The following is a 24,824-nucleotide window of genomic DNA, read 5'->3' on the forward strand; positions in this document are numbered from 1 at the left end:
GCAGAGAGCTCAATATACTTACTCGGATCCCGAGAGAAAGCCCATTTCTGTGGCATTTCCATACAGCATGATCCTGGTTGTTGATTCTTCTTGCCATGTTCACTTCCCTCTGTTTTCAGTGATTTAGCCCTGCGGAATTGTTTTCTCACCTCCGACTTAAATGTGAAAGTGGGAGATTACGGAATAGGATTCAGCAGGTACAAGGTAAGCCAGAGGTTTAAATGTTTTCAGTCTGATTTAATTTGAATTGTGAAGTTGTAATGTCACCAAATGCCCCACTGTTTGTATAAGAATCTTAGTCGCTAGGCTTTCTGGAGAGGGATTTGCAGCAGTCATTTTAATGTGGTCTAGGCTTCTGGCGTGTGGCTTGTGTAAGTCTGCGGCTTTGCGTCCGAGGTTTTGCAACAGCTTTCCAAAAGTTTTGTTTAAAAATATTTATAAACACTGTAAATGATGTAGTCTGATGGTGCATAATAAATTTTAGAGTGAACACATGAGCAACAGTAGTTATTATTACCTGTTATGATAAAATATACATATCATATAAATGTTTCTCCATTACGTGGTCAGTAAAATTTCAGCTCATGTTCAGTAACCTGGGGATCTAGGTTTTTTTTAACTCTGTCATGAATATATTCTAAAGGAAATAAGTGAAGAAGTCAATGAAGTTTCCATTTGTGTGTGTCTGTGTAGCCCCAGTGAATGAGGTAGAGCGTTCTGGGGCAGAGAATGGGACTGTCCCAGCTCCGGGCTGTCAGGAGACCTCGGATAAGCCACTTGACCTCCATTTTCTTTTCCTTTCTTTTTTTTTTTTTTTAAACGGAGTCTTGCTATATTGCCCAGGCTGTTCTTAAACTCCTGGGTTCAAGCAACTTGCCTGCCTTGGCCTCCCAGAGTACTAGGATTACAGGTGTGAGTCACCCCACCCAGCCTTGACCTCCGCTTTCTGAGCAGCAACATACGGATAAGATCTGTTTTATTTTTCAGAGTTCTTGTGAGGACCAAACGGGTAATATTTTCAAAAAATATTATGCAAATAGAAATTGGTTATTTGTCTACATAGTAGCTGTAGTGTCTCGAGCACTTGCTAGATGTCAGGCACTTAGCACCTGCCTGTATCCTGCATCATCTCTTTTTTTTTTTTTTTCTTTTTTTGAGATGGGGTCTCGCTGTCACCCTGGCTGGAGTGCAGTGGCGCGATCTCGGCTCACTGCAACCTCCGCCTCCCGGGTTCAAGCGATTCTCCTGCCTTAGCCTTCCGAGTAACTGGGACTACAGGGTCCCTCCACCACGCCCGGCTAATTTTTGTATTTTTAGTAGAGACGGGTTTCACCCTGTTGGCCAGGCTGGTCTCGAACTCCTGACTTTGTGATCCGCCCACCTCAGCCTTCCAAAGTGCTGGGATTGCAGGCGTGAGCCACCGAGCCCGGCCTGCATCATCTCATTTAATCCTCACCGCAGAGGGGAGGTTTGTGTTCTCCTCACTTCACAGATCAGGAAAAAACTTCACAAAGTTGTTGCTTGCGTAGAATCACATAGCTGGTAAATGGTAGAATGAGGACTTCAAACCCCGGTCTGTCAGAGTCTAAAGCCTACAGTCTTGCTCACTAACTGGCTTCACTGTTCAGCGCATAAGTCCCAGTATATATTGTTTTAGTGTTTTGCTCAGAGTCTATGTTATATGTATCAGACACAGCGCACTTTCTTATCCAAGAAGGATGACTTAGCAAGCGTTCATGGCTCGCAGATGAGGTCATGAAGCCCAGGAGGCTTCAGCAAAACTCCTTACCCACTTTCTGCCCAGAAAGTCACTCTTCATGCCTGCTTTTTTTTCTGACCTGGTTTTTTGGATTGGGTATATGTTTTCTGAGAATACCATGGATTTAAATTCTTGAACTCACCAAAAGTATAATTCTATTCAAAATTCTGTGTGCTTTCTAACAAAACAGGAGGATTATATTGAAACAGATGATAAAAAAGTTTTCCCTCTGCGATGGACTGCTCCAGAATTAGTAACCAGCTTTCAAGACAGACTGCTAACTGCAGATCAGACTAAGTATAGTAATATCTGGTACGTATTGGCTTACCGTTTTATTAGGCATTTCTTTGGCAAAGTCCTAACTAACTTCTTCCTCTTTGAGTACTTCCTTAAAGGAAAGTAGTTGTATAAGATGTAGGAACAAAAGAGTATCTGATGGTGTGAAAAAGACAGTTTAAAAGACATAAATAGTAATTATCACAATTGTGGTGATGGAGTTAACGTTTTGAATACTGCCCCTGCTACCCATTTTCCTTTAGAAAAGCAGGAACCAAGTCTGTTTCATATTCTGTGTCTCCCTCAGGGCCTGACAGGTAATAGATATTTAATATGTATTTATTGAAGTGAAAGAAGAAACTGAAAGGGGTGTGGACTATCATGTTTATACTATGATTTATAGGAGTCAGTTTAATGGGAGCTAAAAAGATGCACCTAAAACTTTGACTAACAATTTCTGTCACAGCCTTCTTAATTTATAGCTATGTTTTATGTGCTGTTGTCCTGCTTTTTTTTTTCTCTCCTTGCTTTCTTTTGGATTGATTTCTTTAAAACAATTTTTTTGCTTTTATTATTTTTTTCATTGATGCATATAATTGGACATATTTATGGGGTACAGTGATACATATATATATATGTTTTTGTTGTTGTTGTTGTTGTTGTTTTGAGATAGAGTCTCACTGTCGCCCAGGCTGGAGTACAGTGGTGTAGTCTCGGCTCACGGCTCACTGCAGTGTCCACCTCCCTGGTTCAAGTAATTCTTGTGCCTCAGCCTCCCGAGTAATTGGGATTACCAATATGTACTACCACACCATTTTTGTACTTTTAGTAGAGATGGAGTTTTGCCATGGCTGGTCTCGAACTCCTGAACTCAAGTGATCCGCCTGCCTCGTCCTCCCAAAGTACTGGGATTACAGGCGTGAGCCACCGCACCTGGCCCAGTGTAATATTTTGATACCTATATACAGTGTGTGATGATCAAATCAGGGTAACTAGTATCCCCTTCACTCCAGACATGTATCATTTTTTCTTTTTGTTTTTGGGAACATTCAAAAGCCGCTCTTAGAGCTGTTTGAAAATATACAAAAATTTGTTGTTAATTATAGTCACCCTTCAGTGCTTTAGAACACTAGATCTTATTCCTCCTTCCCAGCCGAAATTTTGTATTCGTTAGTCAGCTTCTCACTATTCCTCCTCTCCCTCCCCTTCCCTGCCTCAAGTAATCACTCTTCTACTCTCTACTTCTATGAGATCAACCTTTTTATCCTCCACAAGTGATGAGGTTTTCTTCCTTTTTCTTTCTCCCTTGTGTATCTGCTCTACCTAGTGTATCGTGAGTCTGATACTTCTGTGTTTTTTCATGTTGATGGTTATCCTCCTTTAGCTTCCAGATACAGGACTCCTGGACCATTTCTCTTAAGGCATGTCTCATAATGATGAATTCCTTCAGTTTTTGCTTATCTGGGAAAGACTTTATTTCTCCATTTTTTAAAAAAAAGTTATTATTTTATATATATTTTTAGTAGAGACGAGGTCATGCTGTGTTGCCCAGGCTGGTCTTGAACTCCTGGCCCCAAGCAATCCTCATGCCTTAGTCTCCTAGAGTGCTGGGATTATAGTCATGAGCCATCGCGCCCAACCCTCCTTCATTTCCAAAGGATATCTTTGCAGGGCATAGTGTTCTTGGCTGCCAATTTCAGTACTTTGAGTATACCATCCTATTCTCTGCTTCCCTCTTATGTGACTTAATGCTTTTCTCTGGCTGTTTTTAGAATTTTTATCTTTGTCTTTGGCTTTTGACAATTTGACTATAATGTGCCTCTGAAATGACCTTTTGGGGTTGATTGTATTTTAAGGACCTTTGAGCTTCCTGGATCTGGATGTCTGTATCTCTCCCAAGACTTGGGAGGTTTTTAAGCTGTTCTTTCCTTAAATAGCCTTTCTCTGCCTTCTCCTAGCTCTTTTATTTCTGTAACTCCCATAATGTGTGTATTTGTTTGCTCTGTAGTCTCCCATAAGCCCTGAAGCCTTCCTTCACTCCTTTTCATTCTTCTGTCTTTTTCCCTCTGACTGGGTGATTTCAAACAACCTTTCTTCAAGTTGAGAGGTTCTTCTGCTTGAGTCTGTTGTTGAAGTTCTGTATTTCTTTTTATTTCATTTATTGAATTCTTCAGCTGGGCTTACTGCCTGTGAGGACCCCAGTCGACCCCAGTGTGAGGACTGTAGTGTCCACGGTGAGCAGTGTGAGGATGTAGGGGTCCACAGTGAGATCCTCTTACTTGCCCTTACCTGGAAGAGAAAGTTGCTCCTGGTTGCTGGCTGCGCCTGCCAGGGATGGGGTGGTGGAGGCCAGGCGTTTCCTTCTGCTTTCGCTGTGGCTGTCCTGAATTTCCTGAGTACCTGTTACTCCTTTGATGGGCTCTGGTGCTCTCCTTTAGTGATTTTTGTCAAAATGTAGTTGCTTCTTTGTTGTTTGGGGCGTGTCGTGGAGGGTTAGCTGGACGTCAGAATCACTGGGGAACTTTTTTAAAACGCAAGTTTTCTAGGCCACACCTGGATCTACCAACTAAGCATCCTTTAGGGGTGGACCTGACCTACCAGTGTGTGTGTTCACGGCTTCCCAGAGGACACAGATGAGAGTCACGTTCGGGAACATTGCAGTAAATAGACACAAATGCAGGATGGAGGCAGTGTGTGGTGGGGAGGAAATGCAGAGACCTCGTGGAGGAAATGAGAGGCAGCTCCTCTGACCCAGGAAGCCAGCAGAGGCTGTTTCCATGGGGACAGAGCACCGCAGTGTGAGAGAGGATTGGGCTGGGACTGAGAAGGGCGTTCCTGCTGTGGTGAGGCAGCCCTCAGGGTCTCTCCTGGCACACAGACAGCTGCCAGCGTGATGGGGGATCCCTTCAGAATAGCAGCAAAACCCACGATACTGAGGAGTAACTCAAACCAAACTTGTGGGTCTCACAGAGAGGATATCGTCTTGCCCATGTAAAGATTCCTTTTAGATGGTTTCTGGTGTTTACTAATGTTGTTAATAGGTGCATTTTTCTACCAAAAAAAAAAAAATCAGAATTCAGGGTATTTATCTTGTTTCCAGCAATTCTGCCAAATTTTTAGAACATTCTGATGGTCTTTCCAATAATTTATTGAGTACTTAAAAGTTGATAGTCATCTCATCCACATAATTACACCTATTATCTCTGTTTTGTACTTTTTTCATTGGCCAAAACTTCTAGGGTGGTATTCAGTAGCGAATAGGAGGCATGGTCTTCCTCATTTTAACAGAAATGCCTCTTTTTTTGCTATTGTGCTGTTGATTATTGGTTTCAGATTAAAGAACAATCTTGGCTGGTTATGGTGGCTCACGCCTGTAATCTCAGCACTTTGGAAGGCCAAGGCAGGTGGATCACCTGAGGTCAGGGCTTTGAGAGCAGCCTGGCCAACATGGTGAAACCCTATCTCTACTAAAATTATAAAAATTGGCAGGGCATGATGGCTTGTGCCTGTAATCCCAGTTACTTGGGAGGCTGAGGCAGGAGAATCACTTGAACCCGGGAGGCAGAGGTTGCAGTGAGTGGAGATCACACCATTGCACTCCAGCCTGGGCGACAGTGAGACTCTGTCTCAAAACAACAACAACAACAACAACAACAACAAAGATCCTATTAATAATCTTTTCAATACACACCTTGTCCTTAAAATTACTGGCTATGTAACAAGTATGAGTGTTAAAAATTTGACATCTAAAGGGAGAGAGAAACAGCCATTTTCTTTTTCCAACAGGTCCCTGGGTGTGACACTTTGGGAGCTTTTTGACAATGCCGCACAGCCGTATTCAAACCTTTCCAACTTAGATGTCCTCAACCAAGTCATTAGAGAGAGAGACACAAAACTCCCGAAGCCCCAGCTGGAGCAGCCCTACTCTGATAGATGGTTGGTAGCCTCACATTCCACCTGTTCTGTTTCGTCTTCACTGTGAGGTGTCCCCAAAACACAAAAAAATTCGTGGGCCAAATATTATGTTTCTTCATTTCCTCTTTCACCATGATGTCACCATGAGCTGAACTACTTAATGTGGTTGGCAGTGATGAAGGTGTAGAAATGTTTGGGGTGTTGAGTTGGCTTTAGGGTCCTTGTAAATTCTTTTCATATTGTTTATTTATTTATTTTTATTTTTAAAAAAATGTAGAGACAGGGTCTCAATATGTTGCCCAGGCTGTTCTTGAACTCCTGGCTCAAGTGATCCTCCCACTTCAGCCTCCCATTGCCCCAGGATTACAAGTGTGAGCCAGGGTGCCTGGCCTCTTTTGATATTTTTAACTGATTCGGCCAGGCACAATGGCTCATCCCTGTAATCCCAGCACTTTGGGAGGCTGAGGTGGGCAGATCACGAGGTGAGGAGTTCAAGACCAGCCTGGCCAACATGGTGAAACCCCATCTGTACTAAAAATAAAAAAATTAGCTGGGCGCGGCAGCGGGCGCCTGTAATCCCAGCTGCTCGGGAGGCTGAGGCAAGAGAATTGCTTGAACCCAGGAGGCAGAGGTTGCAGTGAGCCGGGATCATGCCACTGCACTCCAGACTGGGTGACAGAGCAAGACTCCGTCTCGAACCAAAAAAAAAAAAAAATTCGTGATGGTTCCACTGATTGCTTGTCGTGTGCTGCTCAGGTATGAAGTCTTACAGTTCTGTTGGCTGTCACCAGAAAAGAGACCCGCGGCTGAAGATGTGCACAGGCTGCTGACTTACCTGCGGCTGCAGAGCCAGCGGGACTCAGAGGTTGACTTTGAACAGCAGTGGAACGCTCTGAAGCCGAACACAAACAGCAGAGACTCCTCCAACAATGCTGCATTCCCAATTCTCGACCACTTTGCCAGGGACCGGCTGGGTCGTGAAATGGAGGAAGTCCTCACCGTGACCGAAACCAGCCAGGGCCTGAGCTTCGAGTATGTCTGGGAGGCCGCTAAGCACGACCACTTTGACGAGCGCAGCCGGGGCCACCTGGACGAAGGCTTGTCCTACACGAGCATCTTCTATCCGGTTGAAGTTTTTGAGAGTTCGCTTTCAGATCCTGGGCCCGGAAAGCAAGATGACAGCGGCCAGGATGTCCCCCTGAGGGTCCCTGGAGTGGTTCCTGTTTTTGATGCCCACAACCTTTCTGTTGGAAGTGACTATTATATCCAGTTAGAAGAAAAAAGTGGTAGTAACTTGGAGCTTGATTACCCACCAGCGCTGCTCACAACCGACATGGATAATCCAGAAAGGACTGGCCCTGAACTGTCCCAGCTCACGGCGCTCAGGAGCGTTGAACTTGAGGAGTCCAGTACGGATGAGGACTTCTTCCAAAGCAGTACAGACCCCAAAGACTCTAGCTTACCAGGGGACTTACACGTGACCAGTGGCCCCGAGAGCCCTTTCAACAATATATTTAATGATCTGGACAAATCGGAAGATTTGCCCAGTCACCAAAAAATATTCGACTTAATGGAATTAAACGGAGTTCAAGCCGACTTTAAACCTGCCACTTTAAGTTCCAGTTTGGATAACCCCAAAGAGTCAGTCATAACGGGCCACTTTGAGAAAGAAAAGCCCCGTAAGCTTTTTGACAGTGAGCCTCTCTGCCTATCAGATAATCTTATGCACCAAGATAATTTTGATCCATTGAATGTTCAAGAATTGTCAGAAAACTTTTTATTTCTTCAAGAGAAAAACTTACTAAAAGGCTCATTGTCCAGCAAAGAACACATAAATGATCTTCAGACAGAACTTAAGAATGCTGGTTTTACTGAAGCTATGTTAGAAACGTCACGTAGAAACTCTTTAGATACTGAGCTTCAGTTTGCTGAAAATAAGCCAGGCTTGTCTTTGTTGCAGGAAAATGTAAGCACAAAGGGTGACAATACAGATGTCATGCTCACAGGTGACACTTTGAGCACCTCATTGCAGTCTTCCCCGGAAGTGCAGGTACCTCCTACCTCCTTCGAAACAGAAGAAACGCCCCGTCGGGTACCCCCAGACTCACTCCCAACACAGGGAGAAACCCAGCCCACGTGTTTAGATGTTATTGTCCCGGAGGACTGTCTCCGCCAGGACATCAGTCCAGACGCTGTGACTGTCCCGGTTGAAATTCTCTCAACCGATGCCAGAACCCACAGCCTGGATGACAGGTCCCAGGACTCTCCTGGCGAGAGTGAGGAGACCCTGCGGCTCACCGAAAGTGACTCTGTTCTTGCTGATGACATCCTTGCCAGCAGGGTGAGTGTAGGGAGTAGTCTCCCGGAACTGGGACAGGAATTACACAATAAACCATTTTCGGAAGACCATCACAGTCATCGCCGGCTAGAGAAAAACTTAGAGGCTGTGGAGACTTTAAATCAGCTCAATTCTAAAGACGCAGCAAAAGAAGCAGGCTTGGTGTCTGCCCTCTCCTCGGACTCAACCAGTCAGGACAGCCTCCTGGAGGACAGCTTGTCAGCACCCTTCCCAGCCTCTGAGCCGTCCCTGGAAACCCCGGACTCTCTGGAGTCAGTGGATGTCCACGAAGCGCTACTGGACTCTTTAGGATCTCACACTCCCCAGAAACTAGTGCCCCCCGATAAGCCGGCAGACAGCGGCTACGAAACAGAGAACTTGGAGTCTCCTGAGTGGACCTTGCATCCCGCTCCCGAGGGCACCGCAGACTCAGAACCAGCCACCACGGGCGATGGCGGCCACAGTGGTCTGCCTCCCAACCCGGTCATTGTCATCTCAGATGCCGGCGATGGTCACAGAGGCACAGAAGTGACCCCTGAGACATTCACAGCTGGCTCCCAGGGTTCATACCGAGACTCTGCGTACTTCTCAGACAATGACTCTGAGCCCGAGAAAAGGTCTGAGGAGGTCCCGGGAACCTCCCCATCCGCCTTGGTGTTGGTACAGGAGCAGCCCCTACCTGAGCCAGTCCTCCCCGAGCAAAGTCCTGCTGCCCAGGATAGCTGCCTGGAAGCCAGAAAGAGCCAGCCAGATGAAAGTTGTCTGTCTGCTTTGCACAACTCCAGTGACCTGGAATTAAGAGCCACGCCGGAGCCAGCACAGACTGGTGTTCCCCAGCAGGTGCATCCCACGGAAGACGAGGCCAGCAGTCCCTGGAGTGTGCTGAACGCAGAACTTAGCAGCGGCGATGACTTCGAGACACAGGACGATCGCCCCTGCACCCTCGCTTCCACGGGGACCAACACGAACGAACTCCTTGCCTACACCAATTCTGCGCTGGACAAGTCCCTGTCCAGCCACTCCGAGGGCCCGAAGTTGAAGGAGCCGGACATCGAAGGGAAGTACCTGGGGAAACTCGGGGTGTCAGGGATGCTCGACCTCTCAGAGGACGGGATGGATGCGGACGAGGAGGACGAAAACAGCGACGACTCGGACGAGGACCTGCGGGCCTTCAACCTGCATAGCCTCAGCTCCGAGTCGGAGGACGAGACCGAGCACCCCGTGCCCATCATCCTCAGCAACGAGGACGGAAGGCACCTGCGGAGTCTGTTGAAGCCCACAGCGGCCGATGCCCCCGACCCGCTGCCCGAGGACTGGAAGAAGGAAAAGAAGGCAGTCACGTTTTTCGATGATGTCACAGTCTACCTGTTTGACCAGGTATCTGTTCCCTCTAAATCATTTTCTATACACATCCATATAAGGATTCCAAAATGTGCTAGGAAATTGAGTGTGGTCTGTTTTCTAGTTGCCATTTTGAGGCAGCAGATTGTGATTACTCACAAAAAGTAATTTGGGGTTGGTTAGAGTTCTAAGAATATGCAGAAATGTCATTTGCTCAGGGAGTTCGTATTAAATTAGGAGAAAGAGACCTGAATGCTCTTCCTGGGTCTTCTAATGGAGTCTTCCTGAATTAGTCACCCTTTACACACCAAATTTTTACTGTTTTACTTTTTTATTTTTCTTTTGAGAGAGCCTTGCTCTGTGGCCCAGGCTGGAATGCAGTGGTACAGTTGCAGCTCACTGCAGCCTTGAACTCCTGGGCTCAAGTGATCCTCCCACCTTCCATAATAGCTGGGTCCACAGGTTCATGCCACCATGGCTGGCTAAGGTTTTGGGGTTTTTTTTGTTTTGTTTTTTTTTAATTTTTGTAGACACACGGTCTTGCTATGTTGCCTAGGCTGCTCTCAAACTCCTGGGCTCAAGCCATCCTCCCATCTCAGCCTCTCAAAGTTTTGGGATTACAGGCATGAGCCACTGCGCTTGGCCTCCAGTTTTTAGAGCCTGACAATTGGCAGTAGGACCCACCACTTGGGTACAAGCCTGGAACCATGGCTGGCGTGCAGCCCTGGAGACAGCTCAGGAGAGGGGCCAACCAGAAGCCCTGCGGTGGGTGTCTGGAGGGTGTGACACACAGCAGGAGCGTCTGTGGTCCTTCTGCTCTGTCCCCTGACCTGTCCTCTTTCCCTGCTTTGGAGCAGGCAGCTTAGTGTGCACTGCTGAGTGGGCATGGATTTAGGCTCCTTTAAAAATGTAACAGCGGATAATTCAAGCATGCTTTAAAAAAAAAAAAAAAAGTTCTTTTCATACTAGTCTTTGTAGCCCTTGAATTTGCTGCTTGCATCAGCTGGATTGTTGGGAGAGCTCAGTGGTGGGACATGAGAATGGGGTCCCCTCATCTTCTAGAAGGCGCAGGAGTCCTCGCCGTCTCCTTCACATTGCTTGCCCTCCCTTTTGCTCCATTCTGGGAACCCAGACCTTGGTCTCAGCCCCTGCGTGGCACCATCCCTCATGGGTCCGTGGCTGTGGTGGGTCCAAGCACTGTTCCACCTCCTCCCCCAGGAGCTGCGTCTGTTGAACGTCACTTTATGCCTTGTTGTTCCTCTGTGTTCTGTTCACTTTGGTTTTTATGATGTTTCTTTAAAAATCGTTAAATCACCCGCATTTGAGCTATAGCATATATGGCGGGGAAGTGGATGTTTAAAAAATGAAAAGTAAGGCCAGGCGCGGTGGCTTATGCCTGTAATCCCAGCACTTTGGGAGGCCAAGGTGGGCGGATCACCTGACGTCGGGAATTCAAGACCAGCCTGGGCAACATGGCGAAACCCCATCTCTACTAAAAATATAAAAATTAGCCAGTCACGGTAGGCAAGACTGCAGGCCCAGCTACTTGGGAGGCTGAGGCATGAGAATTGCTTGAACCTGGGAGGCAGAAGTTGCAGTGAGCCAAGATTGCACCACTGCACTCCAGCCTGGGTGACAGAGTGAGACCTGTCTCAGAAAAAAAAAAAAAAAAAAAGCAGCCTCCTGAGCTCAGCCTGACCTCTTGAACCTGATTCTGTGAGGGGCCAGGAGGCCGTCTTTCTCTTTTCATTCCCCAGGTGGTTCCTAGGCATATCTCGAACTCAGGAGCCTCTGAGCTCAGGGAGCCTGAGAAAACACGCTGCCGTTTTCTAGTAAGAGTGGAAGGGAGAAGGGATCACCTGGCCCCTCGGGTTTGTGTTTTGTTTTCAATGCATCCACATAGCCCTATCTCCACCGTCTCTGTGAACTTGGATTATCGCTGCATTTCTCCATGGATGGGGTAATGTATAGGTGGGACGGAACTGTCAACTGTGCTCGGTGAGCAGTGCGGTTAGGAGCTAGGGAGCACACTGTCCCCACTTCCTGAAAGCCTGGGGGTAGCTGGAGAGTGAGAGGGACGCAGTCCCAGTGGAAGCAGCGTGTGGAGAAAACTCCCTGGGGCCGCAGAGTATGGGCCCCTTGCACAAGTCTTTGTGGAGGGTGTTATGTTTTTCTGACTTTAGAAGACAGAATTGCGAAAGATGAAGATCTGTGACAAGGGCACACTAGTTATGGGATGGAAGGTACAGAGATCAAATACCAGACATGCTTAATGGATGCGAGGCTTTGACAAGGAAGTTAGTGTCAAGGAGAAAGTCGGAAGGTGGGTCAGGGCCAGAAGAAAATGAGGAAGATCTTTCTGATGATCTGAAATTCGTTTGCTTATGCGTCTCATGCAGCATGCCTTGAAGCGACAGCCACCAAGCGTTCAGGCCGAGGACTGAGGGTTTCCTCCCACTCCTGCTTTCTTTTTTAATGAGCTGGTTTTGAAGTTGTGTAGTTTTTAAGCAGTTGAAGTATCTTGGCTCCAAACTTTTAACTGAGTGTTCATGGGATTGGGCAGCAATTGTTTCTTGGTTATATTACTATTTGTCAGTTCAGCAAATACTTAACCAGCACTTACCGTGTAAAGTAGTAAAGGCTGGTGAACAGTCTGTGGGTGCCAGCACCTTTATTATACATTGAGTCTTGTTTTGCTTCCCCATGTGGGGGTGGTTGTCACCATCTTCATGGAGAGGACCCTGAGGCTCAGAGTAGGTAAACTTTGCACAGGGTCTGGCCCCAGTGAGTAGCAGTGCTAGGGCTTGACCCAAGTCTCCTGGACCGAGCACAGAACTTTTCACCACTGAGCCCTGCCACCTCTTGCATGCACCTTTACAATCTGCAGCCTGGCATCGCGTTCGACTTTTAGCACTTGCGATGTCCTTCCTCAGTGCACAGTGTTCTTGAGACAAAAGTAGCGGGTAATGATGCTTATTTGCAATTAGTGCGACAGGGTTCCCTCCAGCCTGATCCGTCATACTGTAAACAAGCACTGAAGGCTGGGCACAGTAGCTCATTCCCATAATCCTAACATTTTGGAAAGCTGAGGCAGGAGGATCGCTTAAGGCCAGGAGGTGAGACTGGTCTAGGCAGCATAATAAGAACCGATTTTTTAAAAATTGGCCAGTTGTGGTGGCCCGCACCTATAGTCTCACCTGCTCAGGAGGCTGAGGCAGGAGGATCGCTTAAACCCAGGAGTTTGAGAGTGCAGTGAGCTATGATTGCGTCACTGCACTGCAGCCGGGGTGGCAGAGTGAGACCCTGTCTGAGAGGCTCCTGCTCTCCAGCTTTGAGGAATAAACATTCAGGGCTCCACCTAGGTTTTTTTGGTTGGTTTGGGTTTTGTTTGTTTGCTGGCACTGTCTTTGGTTTTGTTATCAGAGTAATTAATGCTGGTCTCATAAAATGAGTTGGGAAGTATTTCCTTCTCTGATAGTGTTTGGAAGAGATTATGTAGATTTGTTGATCTTTCCAAAAAATTGCTTTTGTTTTCATGGATTTTTTTTTCTTTTCTATTTCGTTGATTTCTGCTTTGTCTTTATTATTTCCTTCCTTCTCCTTGCTTTGAATTTATTTTGCTTTTTCTAGAAAAGCTTAGAATTCGAGACCTTACTTCTTTTCTCTCTGTTTTTTTTTTTTGAGACGTCTCACTCTGTCGCCAGGTTGGAGGGCAGTGGCGTGATAACGGCTCACTGCAACCTCCGCCTCCCGGGTTCAAGCAATTCTCCTGCCTCCACCTCCTCAATAGCTGGGATTACAGGTGTGTGCCACCGCGCTTGGCTAATTTTTGTATTTTTAGTAGAGACGAGGTTTCACCATGTTGGCCAGGATGGTCTCAATCTCTTGACCTCATGATCTGCCCACCTCGGCCTCCCAGAGTGCTGGGATTACAGGCCCGAGCTACCGTGCCTGGCCTCTTTTCTCTTTTTTTGAGACTGGGTCTCACTCTGTCGCCCAGGCTGTGGTAGTGCAGTAGTGCGATCTCTGCTCACTGCAGCCTCCACCTCCCAGGCTCAAGGGATTCTCCTGCCTCAGCCTCCTGAAGTAGCTGGGACCACAGGCGCCCACCACCGTGCCTGGCTAATTTTTGTATTTTTTGTTTCGTCATGTTGCCCGGGCTGGTCTCGAATTCCTGAGCTCAGGTGAATCTGCCTGCCTTGGCTTCCCGAAGTGCTGGGATTATAGACGTGAGCCACTGCACCTGGCCTCTTCTTTTCTAATAATTTAATGCTATAAATTTCCCTTTATGTACTACTTTAGCTGCACCCAGCAAATTTTAATGTGTGAGTTTTCGTTTTCATTCAGATCAAAAAGTTTTTTGTAAGACTTCCTCTTGGGAGCATAGATGAACAAGTATAGTTTAATATATTAGTTATAATTAATAATTACTAATAATTGGTTAATATAGTTTAATAAGTATATTGTTTAATTTCCAAGAGTTGGAGATTTTATTGTATCTTTTTGTTATTAAATTTTAGTCTAATTCCATTATGGGCAGAGAACATATTTAATATGGTTTCAATGCTTTTAAATTTGTTAAGGTTTATCTTAGAGCCAGGATATGGTCTTTCTTGGTGAATTATTCCATGTATACCTGAAAGAGTGTGTATTTTGGTTTTGGTGGGTGGATCGTTCTATAAATGTCAGATTTAATTTGTTGATGGTATTAGTTCTTCTCTGTCATTGCCGATTTTTCTGCATACTTGTTCTGTTACTCAGAGAGAGGTTGTTGAAGTCTCCAGCTGTGATTTTTAGATTTGTCTATTTCTCTTTTCATTTCTGTTCATTTTCGCTTCCTGTATTTTGCAGCTCTGTTGGTGCATATACATTGAGGATGATGATGTCTTCTTGCTGAATTGACCTTTTCATCCTTTCGTAATGTCCTTCCGTATTCCTTTGTCTTATATTCATAGAGCTGCTCCAGCTTTCTTTCTTTTTTCGGAGACAGTCTCACTTTGTCACCCAGGCTGGAGTGCAGTGGTATGATTTTGGCTCACTGCAGCCTTGAGCTCCTGGGCTCAAGCAGTCCTCCTGCCTCAGCCCCACAAGTAACTGGGACTACGGGTGCACACCACCACACACAGCTAATTTTTGTATTTTTTGTAGAGATGGGGTTTCACCATGTTGGCCAGGCTGGTCTCGAACTCCTGAGCTCAAGCAATCCGCCCGCCTCGGTCTTCGAAAGTGTTGGGATTACAGGCGTGAGCCACCGCTCCTGGCCACGTTGTTTTGGTTAATGTTTGCGTGGTGTATCTTTTGCATCCTTTTACTTTTAATCTACCTGTATCATTATATTTGACATGAGTTTCTTGCAGATCTTATAGTTAGATGGGGTTTTTAAAACTCTGTTCTGAAAAATCTGCCTTTTAATGGTATGTTTAGATCATTTACCTTTAATAAAATTATTGATATTTTGGATTTACGTATACCATTTTATTTGTTCTATTTTTATTTCTATTCTTCCTCTTTTTAATAAATTGAACATTTTTAGTATTACATTTTTCCTTTTCTTTTTTTCTTTTTTTTTTTTTTTACACTGTTCTCTTTGCGTAGTTTTTGTAGTGGTTGTTCTGCGGGTTACAATGTATGTGTTAAACTTCTCACAATCTACTTAGAATCTGTATTTGCATATTTCAGATGGAATGTGGAAACCCTACTGTCACTTAGGCCTTTTGCCCTCCGTCCCCTTCTTGACATGCTCTTCTATGTTGCATACATGTACACTGATAACTCCTCAGACAGTGCAACACATTTGACTTTCTGTCATCAAACACATTCTAAGAAACTCAAGAGGAAATGAATAGTATTATACAGTTGGCCCTGGAGCAACATGGGTTTCAACTGTGTGAGTGTACTTATAACATGGCTTCTTTTCAACCCAAAACAGATCGAAAGCACAGTATTCTCGGGATGTAGAACCTGTGTATAGATACGGAGGGCTGACTTTTTGTATATGTGGGTTCCGCAAGGCTAACCACAGGACTTAGTATGCACAGGTGTGGTTATGCATGGGCGGTCTTGTCACTGATCTCTGTTCAGATCGTTTCTGGAGTTGTCCCTTGGTTTCCAAGAAGTGGTGGTTCCATAATTTGGATACCATAATTAGAGGCTGCCCAAGTGCTTTATATGAAATGGCATCATATTTGCATATAACCTACACACATCCTCCTGCAGACTTTCAGTCATCTCTAGATTACTTATAATGCCTCATACACTGTAAATGCTATGAAAATAGTTGTTATACTGTATTATTTATTTTGTTGTTGTTGTTGTTGTTGTTATACTGTTATTTCTTATTTGTGGTTGTTTCTGAATGTTTTCTGTCCTGGTTGGTTGACTCTGAGGATGTGGAACTCTCTGATCTGGAGGGCCTCCTGTCCTTCTGTTCTTTTTCATTATTGATGTTCCAGGTTTCCTTCTGGGACCCTTTCCCTTCTAATTAAAGAAATTTAACTAGCTTTTCTTTTCTCTCTTTTTTTTAAAAACCCATTTTTTTTGCAGGATTCCTTTTATTTTTAAATAAATTCTCTTAGTTTTTTTTTCCATTAAGACTGTCTTTATTTCACACTCATTCCTGAAGCCTATTTTCTCTGAGTGTAGAATTCTGTGTTGATAATTGTTTTCTTTCAGCATTTTAAAAATGTATCTCTTCCTTCCACCCTCCACGGTCTCTCATGAGAAATTTGCAGTCACTCAGATCATTCTTCTCCTAGAAGTACAAGTGGAGCGTCCCTTATCTGAAATGCTTAGGACCAGAAGCATTTTAAATTTCTGATATTTTCAGATTTTGGAATATTTGCATTATACTCACCAGTTCAGCATCCCAAATCTGAAAATTCGAAATCCCAAGTGCTCCAGTGAACACTTTGGGCGTCATGTCAGCGCTCAAAAGGTTTTGGATTTTGGAGCATTTTGGATTTTTGGTTTTCAGATTTGGGATGCTCAAGCTGTAATACATGTTTTATCCCTGGCTGCTTTCAAATCTTTGTCTTTAGCTTTCAGCAGTTTGATTATGGTGCATCTGAGGGTGGATTTCTTCGTGTGTGTGTTTTGTTTTGTTTTGTTTTGTTTTGTTTGAGACAGAGTCTTGCTCTGTCACCTAGCTGGAGTACAGTGGCACGATCATAGGTCACTGCACCCTTGAACTCCTGGGCTCCAGTGATCCTCCCTCCTCAGCCTCCTGAGTAGCTGGGGCTACAGGCGTGCACCACCACGCCTAGCTAATTTTTAAATTGTTTGTAGAGACAGCATCTCACTGTGTTGCCCAGGCTGGTTTTGAACTCCTGGCCTCAAGGGATCCTCCTGCTTCAGCCACCCAAAGTGCTGGGATCACAGATGTGAGCCACCCCACCTGGCCCAATTTCTTTGTATTTATCCCGTTTTTGTTTTGCTAAACTTAAATCTGTAGTTTTGTATCTTTCACCAAATTTAAGAAGTTTTCAGGCATTCTTTTCTTCTAGTACTTTTTCTGCCCCACGCCCTGTCTCCTCTCCTCCTGGGACTCCAGGGTTAGACCCTGTGTATTCTCTCATAGGTTCTGAGGCTCTGGTCCTTTCTTCCTCCAGGTTTTTTTTTTTCTTGCTCTTGTTTGGATTGGGTGATTTCTGTTGCTCTGTCTTCAAGGTCCCTGATGATTTCCTTCGTCATCTCCATTATGCTGTTGAGCCCATCCATTGAGTTGCTAGATTTTGGTTATTGTACTTTTCTTTTCTGAGTTTTGCTTTTTGTCATTCTTCTTATCATCTGTTCCTTTGCTAAGACTTTCCCTATTTCTGTTCATGGTAAGAGTGTTTCCCCTTAGTTGTAGGAGCATTTTTATAATAGTCCTTTTTCAGATAATTCCAACATCGGTGGTACCATGACACTGGCACCTGTTGATTGTCTTTTCCCAGGTAAATTGAGGTGTTCCTGGTTTTTTGTATGTGAAGTAATTTTAGCTTTTGGATCCTCCTATCATGTTAGGCAGTCTGTGCCATGTTTAAATGCTGTGAATCATGTTGATATTTTTATCTTAGCAGGCCTTGACCCGGTGGGTGCAGGCCACAAGTTCCAAGCAGCCTTCTGTGGGCTGTGGTTTCAGTGTCAGTTCCCAGTTCCCCTTTCAAAGCCTTCGCTGTGCTGTTTGAACCTGCCCCACGTGTGTGCCCCGCACCCCACCCCGGTCTCCCCTGAGGTTCATTTTCAAAGCTTGGGTGTGTTCAGAGTCAGATCTACCACACACAGCCCAGGAGCCCCCCAGCAACCTCGTCGGGTCACCTTTTTGAGCTCCTCCCTCTTCTGTGATGTCCCTGATACTTGCAGTTCTTTGGGCCTCTCCTTTCTGGTCCCCTAGCTAGAAAGTTGAGGCTTTAGTTACGCGATGTGCCATACTTCCTGCAATCGCACGCACATCTGGAGCTAAGCAGTGGGAGGACAGAAGGGAAAAAAACCCAGCGAGGGTCCCCTCCCGCTCGGGATCACAGTCCTCCAGTGGAGAGGAGGCTTCATGGCCCTCAGGATTATAGGCAGCTGTTGCCCCAGGATTGCTTGAGACTGGAGAGCAAGAGAACAGAGAAAAGAAGAAAGCTGGAATTCCCCCTTCTCTTTCTGAGCATCAGAAGACCCCCTTCCTGCTCCAAAGCCAGAACCAAGGGCTTCTCCCGGAGCACTGTGTCCAGGGCGGTGCCCACTTTGGATTCCGGGCTGACCTGAGTCCAGGCGGGGGATTGTGGAGGAGAAGCCGACACACTTGTTGCTGGCGGGTGGCACCTTGAGCACTGCCGCTCGTGCCCGCCTGCCTGCTGCTCTGCGCTTCTCTGCAGCCTCAGAGGGCTGCTTCATGCCTCTGCCGAGGTCAGAGCTGCAGGCAGAGGGAGAGACAGGGCCTAGTGTCTGTCCGTCCTCCCAGGCCCGGAGCCGCCCTTGTCTTGAGACGCTTACTTCTCAGTCGATCAGTCTGATGCGCCTGCCAGTGGGGAAGCGGTCACATGGGGGGTTCCCGTGAGCAGGCCTTTGCTGACAGGAGTTTCTGTTTGACTTTTCAGGAGACCCCAACCAAAGAGCTGGGGCCCTGTGGAGGAGTGGCGTGCGGCCCGGACCTGAGCGGCCCAGTCCCAGCCTCAGGCTCTCCCTACCTGAGCAGGTGCATCAACTCCGAAAGCTCCACCGACGAAGAAGGTATTTCACGTCATTGTCTAGTTTTAAAGGAAACTGAAAAATTGAGTAATGTAAAGGTTTTTTGAGGGTAACTTCCCATGTTGCTTTAATGACGCCCCCTGACATGGGCACAGAACTGCCATCTGCCAGCCGGGCCGGGCTGTGTCTTCCGACCTGCAGGGCGCACCTGCCCAGAGGCTCCCCCTCTCCCTCATCACGCAGTGATAAAAAGGGTGGGGTTTTATTTTTTATTTCTAGGTGGTGGCTTTGAGTGGGATGATGACTTCTCCCCAGATCCTTTTATGTCAAAGACAACAAGTAACCTGCTCAGCTCCAAGCCTTCTCTCCAAACATCCAAGTACTTTTCTCCGCCGCCACCGGCCCGGAGCACGGAGCAGAGCTGGCCGCACTCGGCGCCTTACTCCCGGTTCTCCATCTCTCCCGCCAACATTGCCAGCTTTTCCCTCACACACCTGACCGACTCGGACATCGAGCAGGGCGGTGAGAGGCGCCGCGTGCTGGGGATTGGGAGTGCAGGGTCGGGGGTGGAGCGCTGCAGCTGGGAGACGGTGGTTTTGCAGGCCTGATAATCTCATGTCTTCTTCACATTTGCCGAGTAGATTACAAACTCGTTTTTATAAAACTCCCATCATCAGCTGGGTGCAGTGACTCCTGCCTGTAATCCCAGCTACTCAGGAGGCTGAGGTGGGAGGATCAGTTGAGCCTGGGAGTGTGAGACCAGCCTGGGCAACATAGTGAGACCCCATCTCTAAAAAAAATAAAAACTAAAAAATTAGCTGGATGTGGTGGTGTGCACCTGCACTTCAGCTACTCAGGAGGCTGAGGTGGGAGGAATGCTTGAGCCCAGGAGTTCAAGGCTACAGTGACCTATGATTGTGCCACTGCCCTCCAGCATGGGTGACAGAGCAAGACCCTGCCTCTAAAATAAATAAATAAAACTGCCAGCATCCTGAGTGTGCTCTCGGGGCCATGCCCCCTGCCTGTTGTGGTCACTCTCAGGCTCGTTACCGGCCACCCTTTGGGGCCAGGCTGAGGCAGAGGGGCTCTGGGTCCCAGGAACGCCCAGGCTGCGCACCATCTCCTCTTTTTCTCCTGTGGCTGCATAGTCCCCCCTCCGCACTCTGTCTCCTCCTTTCCCAGAGAGAACCTGCTCTTCAGCAGGCTCGTAAGAGCACTTGACCCCTGGACTTGGGACCAGCCCACATGCCCTCTGGTGCTGCCCCTGGAATGTTGGTTTTGCTGCTGAGTCTTGGTCCTGGTGTGGCTCCCGAGGGTGGGGTGGGGTGAATGGGCAGGGGCCGTTTGAAGTCGAGGTATCTGAACATAGGGAGCCTTCTTTCCCCGTCACTAGATTGAAAGATAAAGGTTAATAGGCTCATTTTTTGATTGGAAGTTTACAGATCAAATAATAAATATGGAATACAAAGAGGCTTTATTTGCCTCGGCGCTAGGCTTCATTTGTGCCGATTAGATAACACCTGCTATCTGCCAGTCTGTCGGGGCAGATGTGTGGATCCCAGCTGACTTCTTCTGCACCCTGACCCTTAGCGCCCAGCGGGCATTTGAGCCTAGCAGATGTGGGAGAGTCAGGCAGGGGCTGCTTCCGAAGGAAAGGACAGGAAGGGCCGCTCAGGCGGTGCTGGGCTCAAAACACCCGCTTCCGTTCCTGTGGTGCAGCGCACATGCCATCCACGCCATGCCTGTCTGATCATTTTAAAAACCCAGCTTTGTCGTCTCGCTTCCTCTCTCCTCAACAGGAAGCAGCGAAGACGGAGAAAAGGACTAGGTGGCTGCCAACGCGCACGCTCGGGTCCGAGGCTGCTCCCCTGGAGCGGCGCCCCTGCGCCCTCAGCCCGAGCAGCGACATCCACTCGCCATTTGCTGACATGAGATTGGGAGGAAGAATCCAGAGGTGAAGAGGGAGACGGCTCTTAGCTGCGTTCAAGGCGGGGCCCTCGGGAGCCCAGGTGCAGAGCGAGGCCGTGTCCAGGAGCCGGCGTCCCTCAGTGCACCGTGCACCCGCGGCCGCGGCCTCCCAGGCAGTGCTCATGCGCTGGCCGTCGGGGGAGGCAGGGGCACAGCCTCCATGTGCGCGCGCGCGTGTGGAGCTGTGTGCACCGCATGTGTGCTTTCCACAGGGGCGTCTCTGCCTCCACGCCTGCACATCCCGGCACACGTGTGGGCACCACAGAGGACACGTGAGGGGAATGGTCACCAGTGAGCCATATTTATTATTTCTAGAGAAATCACGAACTGCTCTCTGTAATTGCACTGTGGATAAATGTTCCGAGAGTCTCCATTGTTGTACAGGATCTTCAATTATTCGAGGAGAATGAGGCAGGTCAAGCCGATGCTAGCCACTAGTTTGATTTTTTTTCTGTTTTATAGTTTGCGCTGCATGGTACTTGTGAAGCTTAAATATTTTGAGTGTTCTACTGTGTCTAGGATTGTTGGGATTGTACATATGGTACTCTTTCATAAATGATAAATGATTCTGAATGTTAGTGTTTTATGTTCATATAGGAAATATTTTCATTGAGTCCAAAATACCACTGTTTTGTTGATGGAATTGAATGCATTTTTGTCTCTTCTTGATGAAGCGGCTTTGCTGCAGCAAATGAGGCTTCTCTCTGAGGAGCTGAGAGGTCTTGCAGCCTCTCCTTGTATTCTCCCACCCCACATCCCATTTTTTAAAGCCCTTTTGGTAAAAACCAACAGGTTGTGGCCGCAGACCTCAGATGGACCCGGCCCATCCCTGGGGACGTGCTGGCGTGGCAGGTCCAGAGAGCTGCACCCTGCACGGGGCACCGCACCGCTTCCCTCCGCGCAGCTCTTCTGCCTGGTTTTCGGAGGCCAGGCTGCTGGGAAGCTTCCGTTCCCGTCAGTCCTTCCTTCAAGAAGCCGGGGAACTCAGGCAGACTCATCTCCGCAGAGCACACCAGCCGTGGGGGACCGTTCGACTTGATGATGTGTGCACACTTCAGCTGGTGGGGACTTGAGCTTTAAAAAAACCTCCACAGCCGAATCTTCTCCTCCGAGCCACTCCACGTCACGTCCAGCTGGGCCTGGCCAGTCTGTGGTTATCCGTGTGGGATGAGATAACACCACATCCTGCAGATGTGAAGGGGGATGGACAAGGGACGACGGCAGAGCATCAGCAGCCGACACATAGTTCGGGTCGGGGCCTTGGGTGGTCCTGCATGGCCCGGGACTCATCTCACGGACCCTCCGTTCTGCATTAAGCCCCAGGTTCTCTTCTGGCTTTGAAAGGGCCCGAGTGCTCCCAGTGTAGCTTCGTCATATCGGCACGAGCCCCTGTGGTCATGGGCGACCTCACACCTCCCTCCCTGAGTTCTGCTCTGACATAAGGAAGTCCTCGGTGGCTGGTGCAGCGCGGCTGTGCTGTGCTGGGGAGGCAGCCGTTCCTTCGGGGGTCCTCGGGCCTGCAGTCCCCTCATACTCACCCTTCACCCAACATATTTTCCGGTGCTGATATGTTTCCAGACTCCAGCGCAACCTGGGGTGCTCTCCAGACCCTTGCAGGGGCCGCCTGGGGTACACGGAAGGAAGTTGAGTCCTAGTGCAAAATGCAGGCGGACGTTGCCAGAGAGTGCGCAGCAAATGACCTTCATTGCCAGTTTCACCCCACTCCTCTCATTTTTTATACTAAGCAATAACTTTCCAAAGCAAGAAGTTCAGGATGGAGAGAGTCCCCTCCTGTGTAGGCATGGGGTGGACGCGGTGCCCACCTGGGCTGTGTGGGGAGCACCACTGTCTCGGGATGCGCGAATTTTTTTTTTTTTTTTTTTAATTAACAGGGCATTAGAAGATGATTTTGCCAAAATTGTCATGACTCTGAATTCTTGCTGTGGGGACTTCCTGAGTTTTCTCAGTTTTTACATCTAAGATTAGTCTTGGCTGAGGAGAAATGAGACGTGATTATACTACTTTTTCAATTGCAGGTTTAAGGAGTTCAGATTTAATGACCAAAGTCATGCAGATCATGGAATCTGTCGTCGTCTTATACAGTGTCAGCCTCGAGTACATTTATTGACCTTTTGGGGCTGTCAGTTTTCCACTAGGATTAAGATTTTGGCCGGGCGCGGTGGCTCACGCCTGCAATCCCAACACATTGGGGGGTCGAGGCGGACGGATCACTTTGAGCCCAGGAGTTCAAGACCAGCCTGGGCAACATGGCGAAACCTCGTCTCTACTAAAAATACAAAATATATATATATATATATACTAGCTGGGGCACATAGTGGTGTGTGCACCTGTAGTCCCAGCTGCTTGGGAGGCTGAGGTGGGAGGATGGCTAGAGCCCAGGAGATGGGTGTTGCAGTGAGCTGAGACCATGCCACTGTACTCTAGCCTGGGTAACAGCCAGACCCTGTCTCAAAAAAAAAAATTTTTTTTCATAACATAATTCCCATTTTTATTTATTTTGAGTCACTCATAATTAATTGCCAAAAAAGCATTTTATACATTGAGTTGGGGGGTAGTGGATCTTAGTGTGGTGTTGCATGGAGGGGCGAGATTTTATATTTATAATCAACATGTGGGTTAACATGTTTTTTTGAAATCCAAGCAGTACACAGGAAATTTAAGTAGAATAAAAATTGCAGCCCATTTTTGAAATGTCAGCATGTGCTGTGTTCAGTTCAGGTTTTTGTTGTTTGTTTTGTTATTTTTTAACTAATAAGTTGGTTATCAGTGGTGGGTTTTCAAAATGCACTTGTTCTAATAAGTTGTACAATGAAATAAATCAGTGGCATTCTCTAGATAATGTGGGGGAAGGTTAGAATATTTTCTGGCCTTCTATGGGGTAGCAACCCAGAATCAATCTGAATTAGTCCTATTTTGGTGGAGTTTGTACATTTTAAATCCTATAACAAAAATAATCTAGTTTTCATTTCCTTACTAGCTAGATGCGAATTTGTCTTTTTGAATGACCCTGTCAATAAGCCAGAAAGGGCAACCCAGAAAAAGTGCTCCCCACATCCTTCTGAGACTTGGCCTGTGTGTGTGGACGAGAAGCCATTCACCGTAAGGGTGCAGAAAGCTCGACCAAGCCGAATTGCAAACAACGTTCGTTCTATATTTAAATGTACAGGTTCGATCGTTTCTATAGAAATGGGTTTATCTAAGAAAAGTCTTGGTTTGTCTTGCTGCTGTAAAAGGCCTTTCCAAACCCCTCCTTTTATTCCTGTTTCCCGAAATAGGGTATTTGTAGAGTTAAGGACCTACTGCATGTCTGTCCCCAGGGCCCCGGTGGAAGGAAGGCAGTGCCTGCTCTTCCTTGACTCAGCCCATCATCTGAAAATTCAGAAGTGAACCAAGGGTTAGACGCCAGAGGTTGGGCTTCTGTTAGAGTGGCTTCAAAACATGAGCCTTATGGGAAGTAGCCTTAAAAAAAGAATGGGTATACGCAGTGACTTCCGATGGAAATCTCCAAAACAATATTCCTAAGTAGCAATGGGGTTGGCTCAAGTCTTTATTAACAAAGAACATTCTCTTTCATCTATAAAGAAATTCTTAAAGATGCATTGACAGTGTTGAATTACCAACAGCCTGTGAAGATCAGTTTGACCGGTGTGGACACGTGCTGGTTAAGCACTCAGGCCTACGTGGGCCGAGCGGGATCTTGATCATGGGGCTGGTGTATGGATCCACCGTCGGATTCCGTCTGCAGAGGAGGACATAGGGGGCCGTCACACCCACCAGGCCTCCCTGCTGTGCTTTAACACAGGCAGAAGAGGTTCATGGCAATATAACAGTCAATGAACTTTCAGTTTAAATTGTGTACATTTTTAAATTGTAAGATTTTTACTGTATATTGATGCATAGTGTGATTCAATAAATTGCTTGTAATTTAAAAACTATTTAATATTCAAAATAAATATAGTTATATATTTATAAACTCTGTTGGCCGCGTTTCTTCTGTGGTTTGTCCACCGTGCAAGGGCCACCTGGGTGGGTGGCCTGGCCCTGCCCTGC

The 24,824-nt window shown here is 47.0% G+C and overlaps 1 protein-coding gene across 4 annotated transcripts in view; it reads left to right on the plus strand.

Moving 5' to 3' along the window:
• The window catches only part of LMTK2 (lemur tyrosine kinase 2), a 99,445-nt gene extending 78,049 nt beyond the window's left edge, over positions 1-21,396 (plus strand). For all 4 annotated transcript variants that reach the window (XM_016945061.4, XM_016945062.4, XM_016945064.4 and 1 more), the window contains 7 exons: positions 120-204; positions 1,950-2,071; positions 5,822-5,971; positions 6,707-9,665; positions 18,695-18,827; positions 19,065-19,307; positions 20,585-21,396. In XM_016945061.4, coding sequence (XP_016800550.1) covers positions 120-204; positions 1,950-2,071; positions 5,822-5,971; positions 6,707-9,665; positions 18,695-18,827; positions 19,065-19,307; positions 20,585-20,613 — 3,721 coding nt within the window. In that variant the 3' untranslated portion in view covers positions 20,614-21,396. The remainder of the gene's footprint in view (positions 1-119; positions 205-1,949; positions 2,072-5,821; positions 5,972-6,706; positions 9,666-18,694; positions 18,828-19,064; positions 19,308-20,584) is intronic.
• Positions 21,397-24,824: the final 3,428 nt, after the last annotated feature.

Source organism: Pan troglodytes, chromosome 6 (assembly GCF_028858775.2).
Source record: "Pan troglodytes isolate AG18354 chromosome 6, NHGRI_mPanTro3-v2.0_pri, whole genome shotgun sequence".
NCBI classification, from domain to species: domain Eukaryota; kingdom Metazoa; phylum Chordata; class Mammalia; order Primates; family Hominidae; genus Pan; species Pan troglodytes.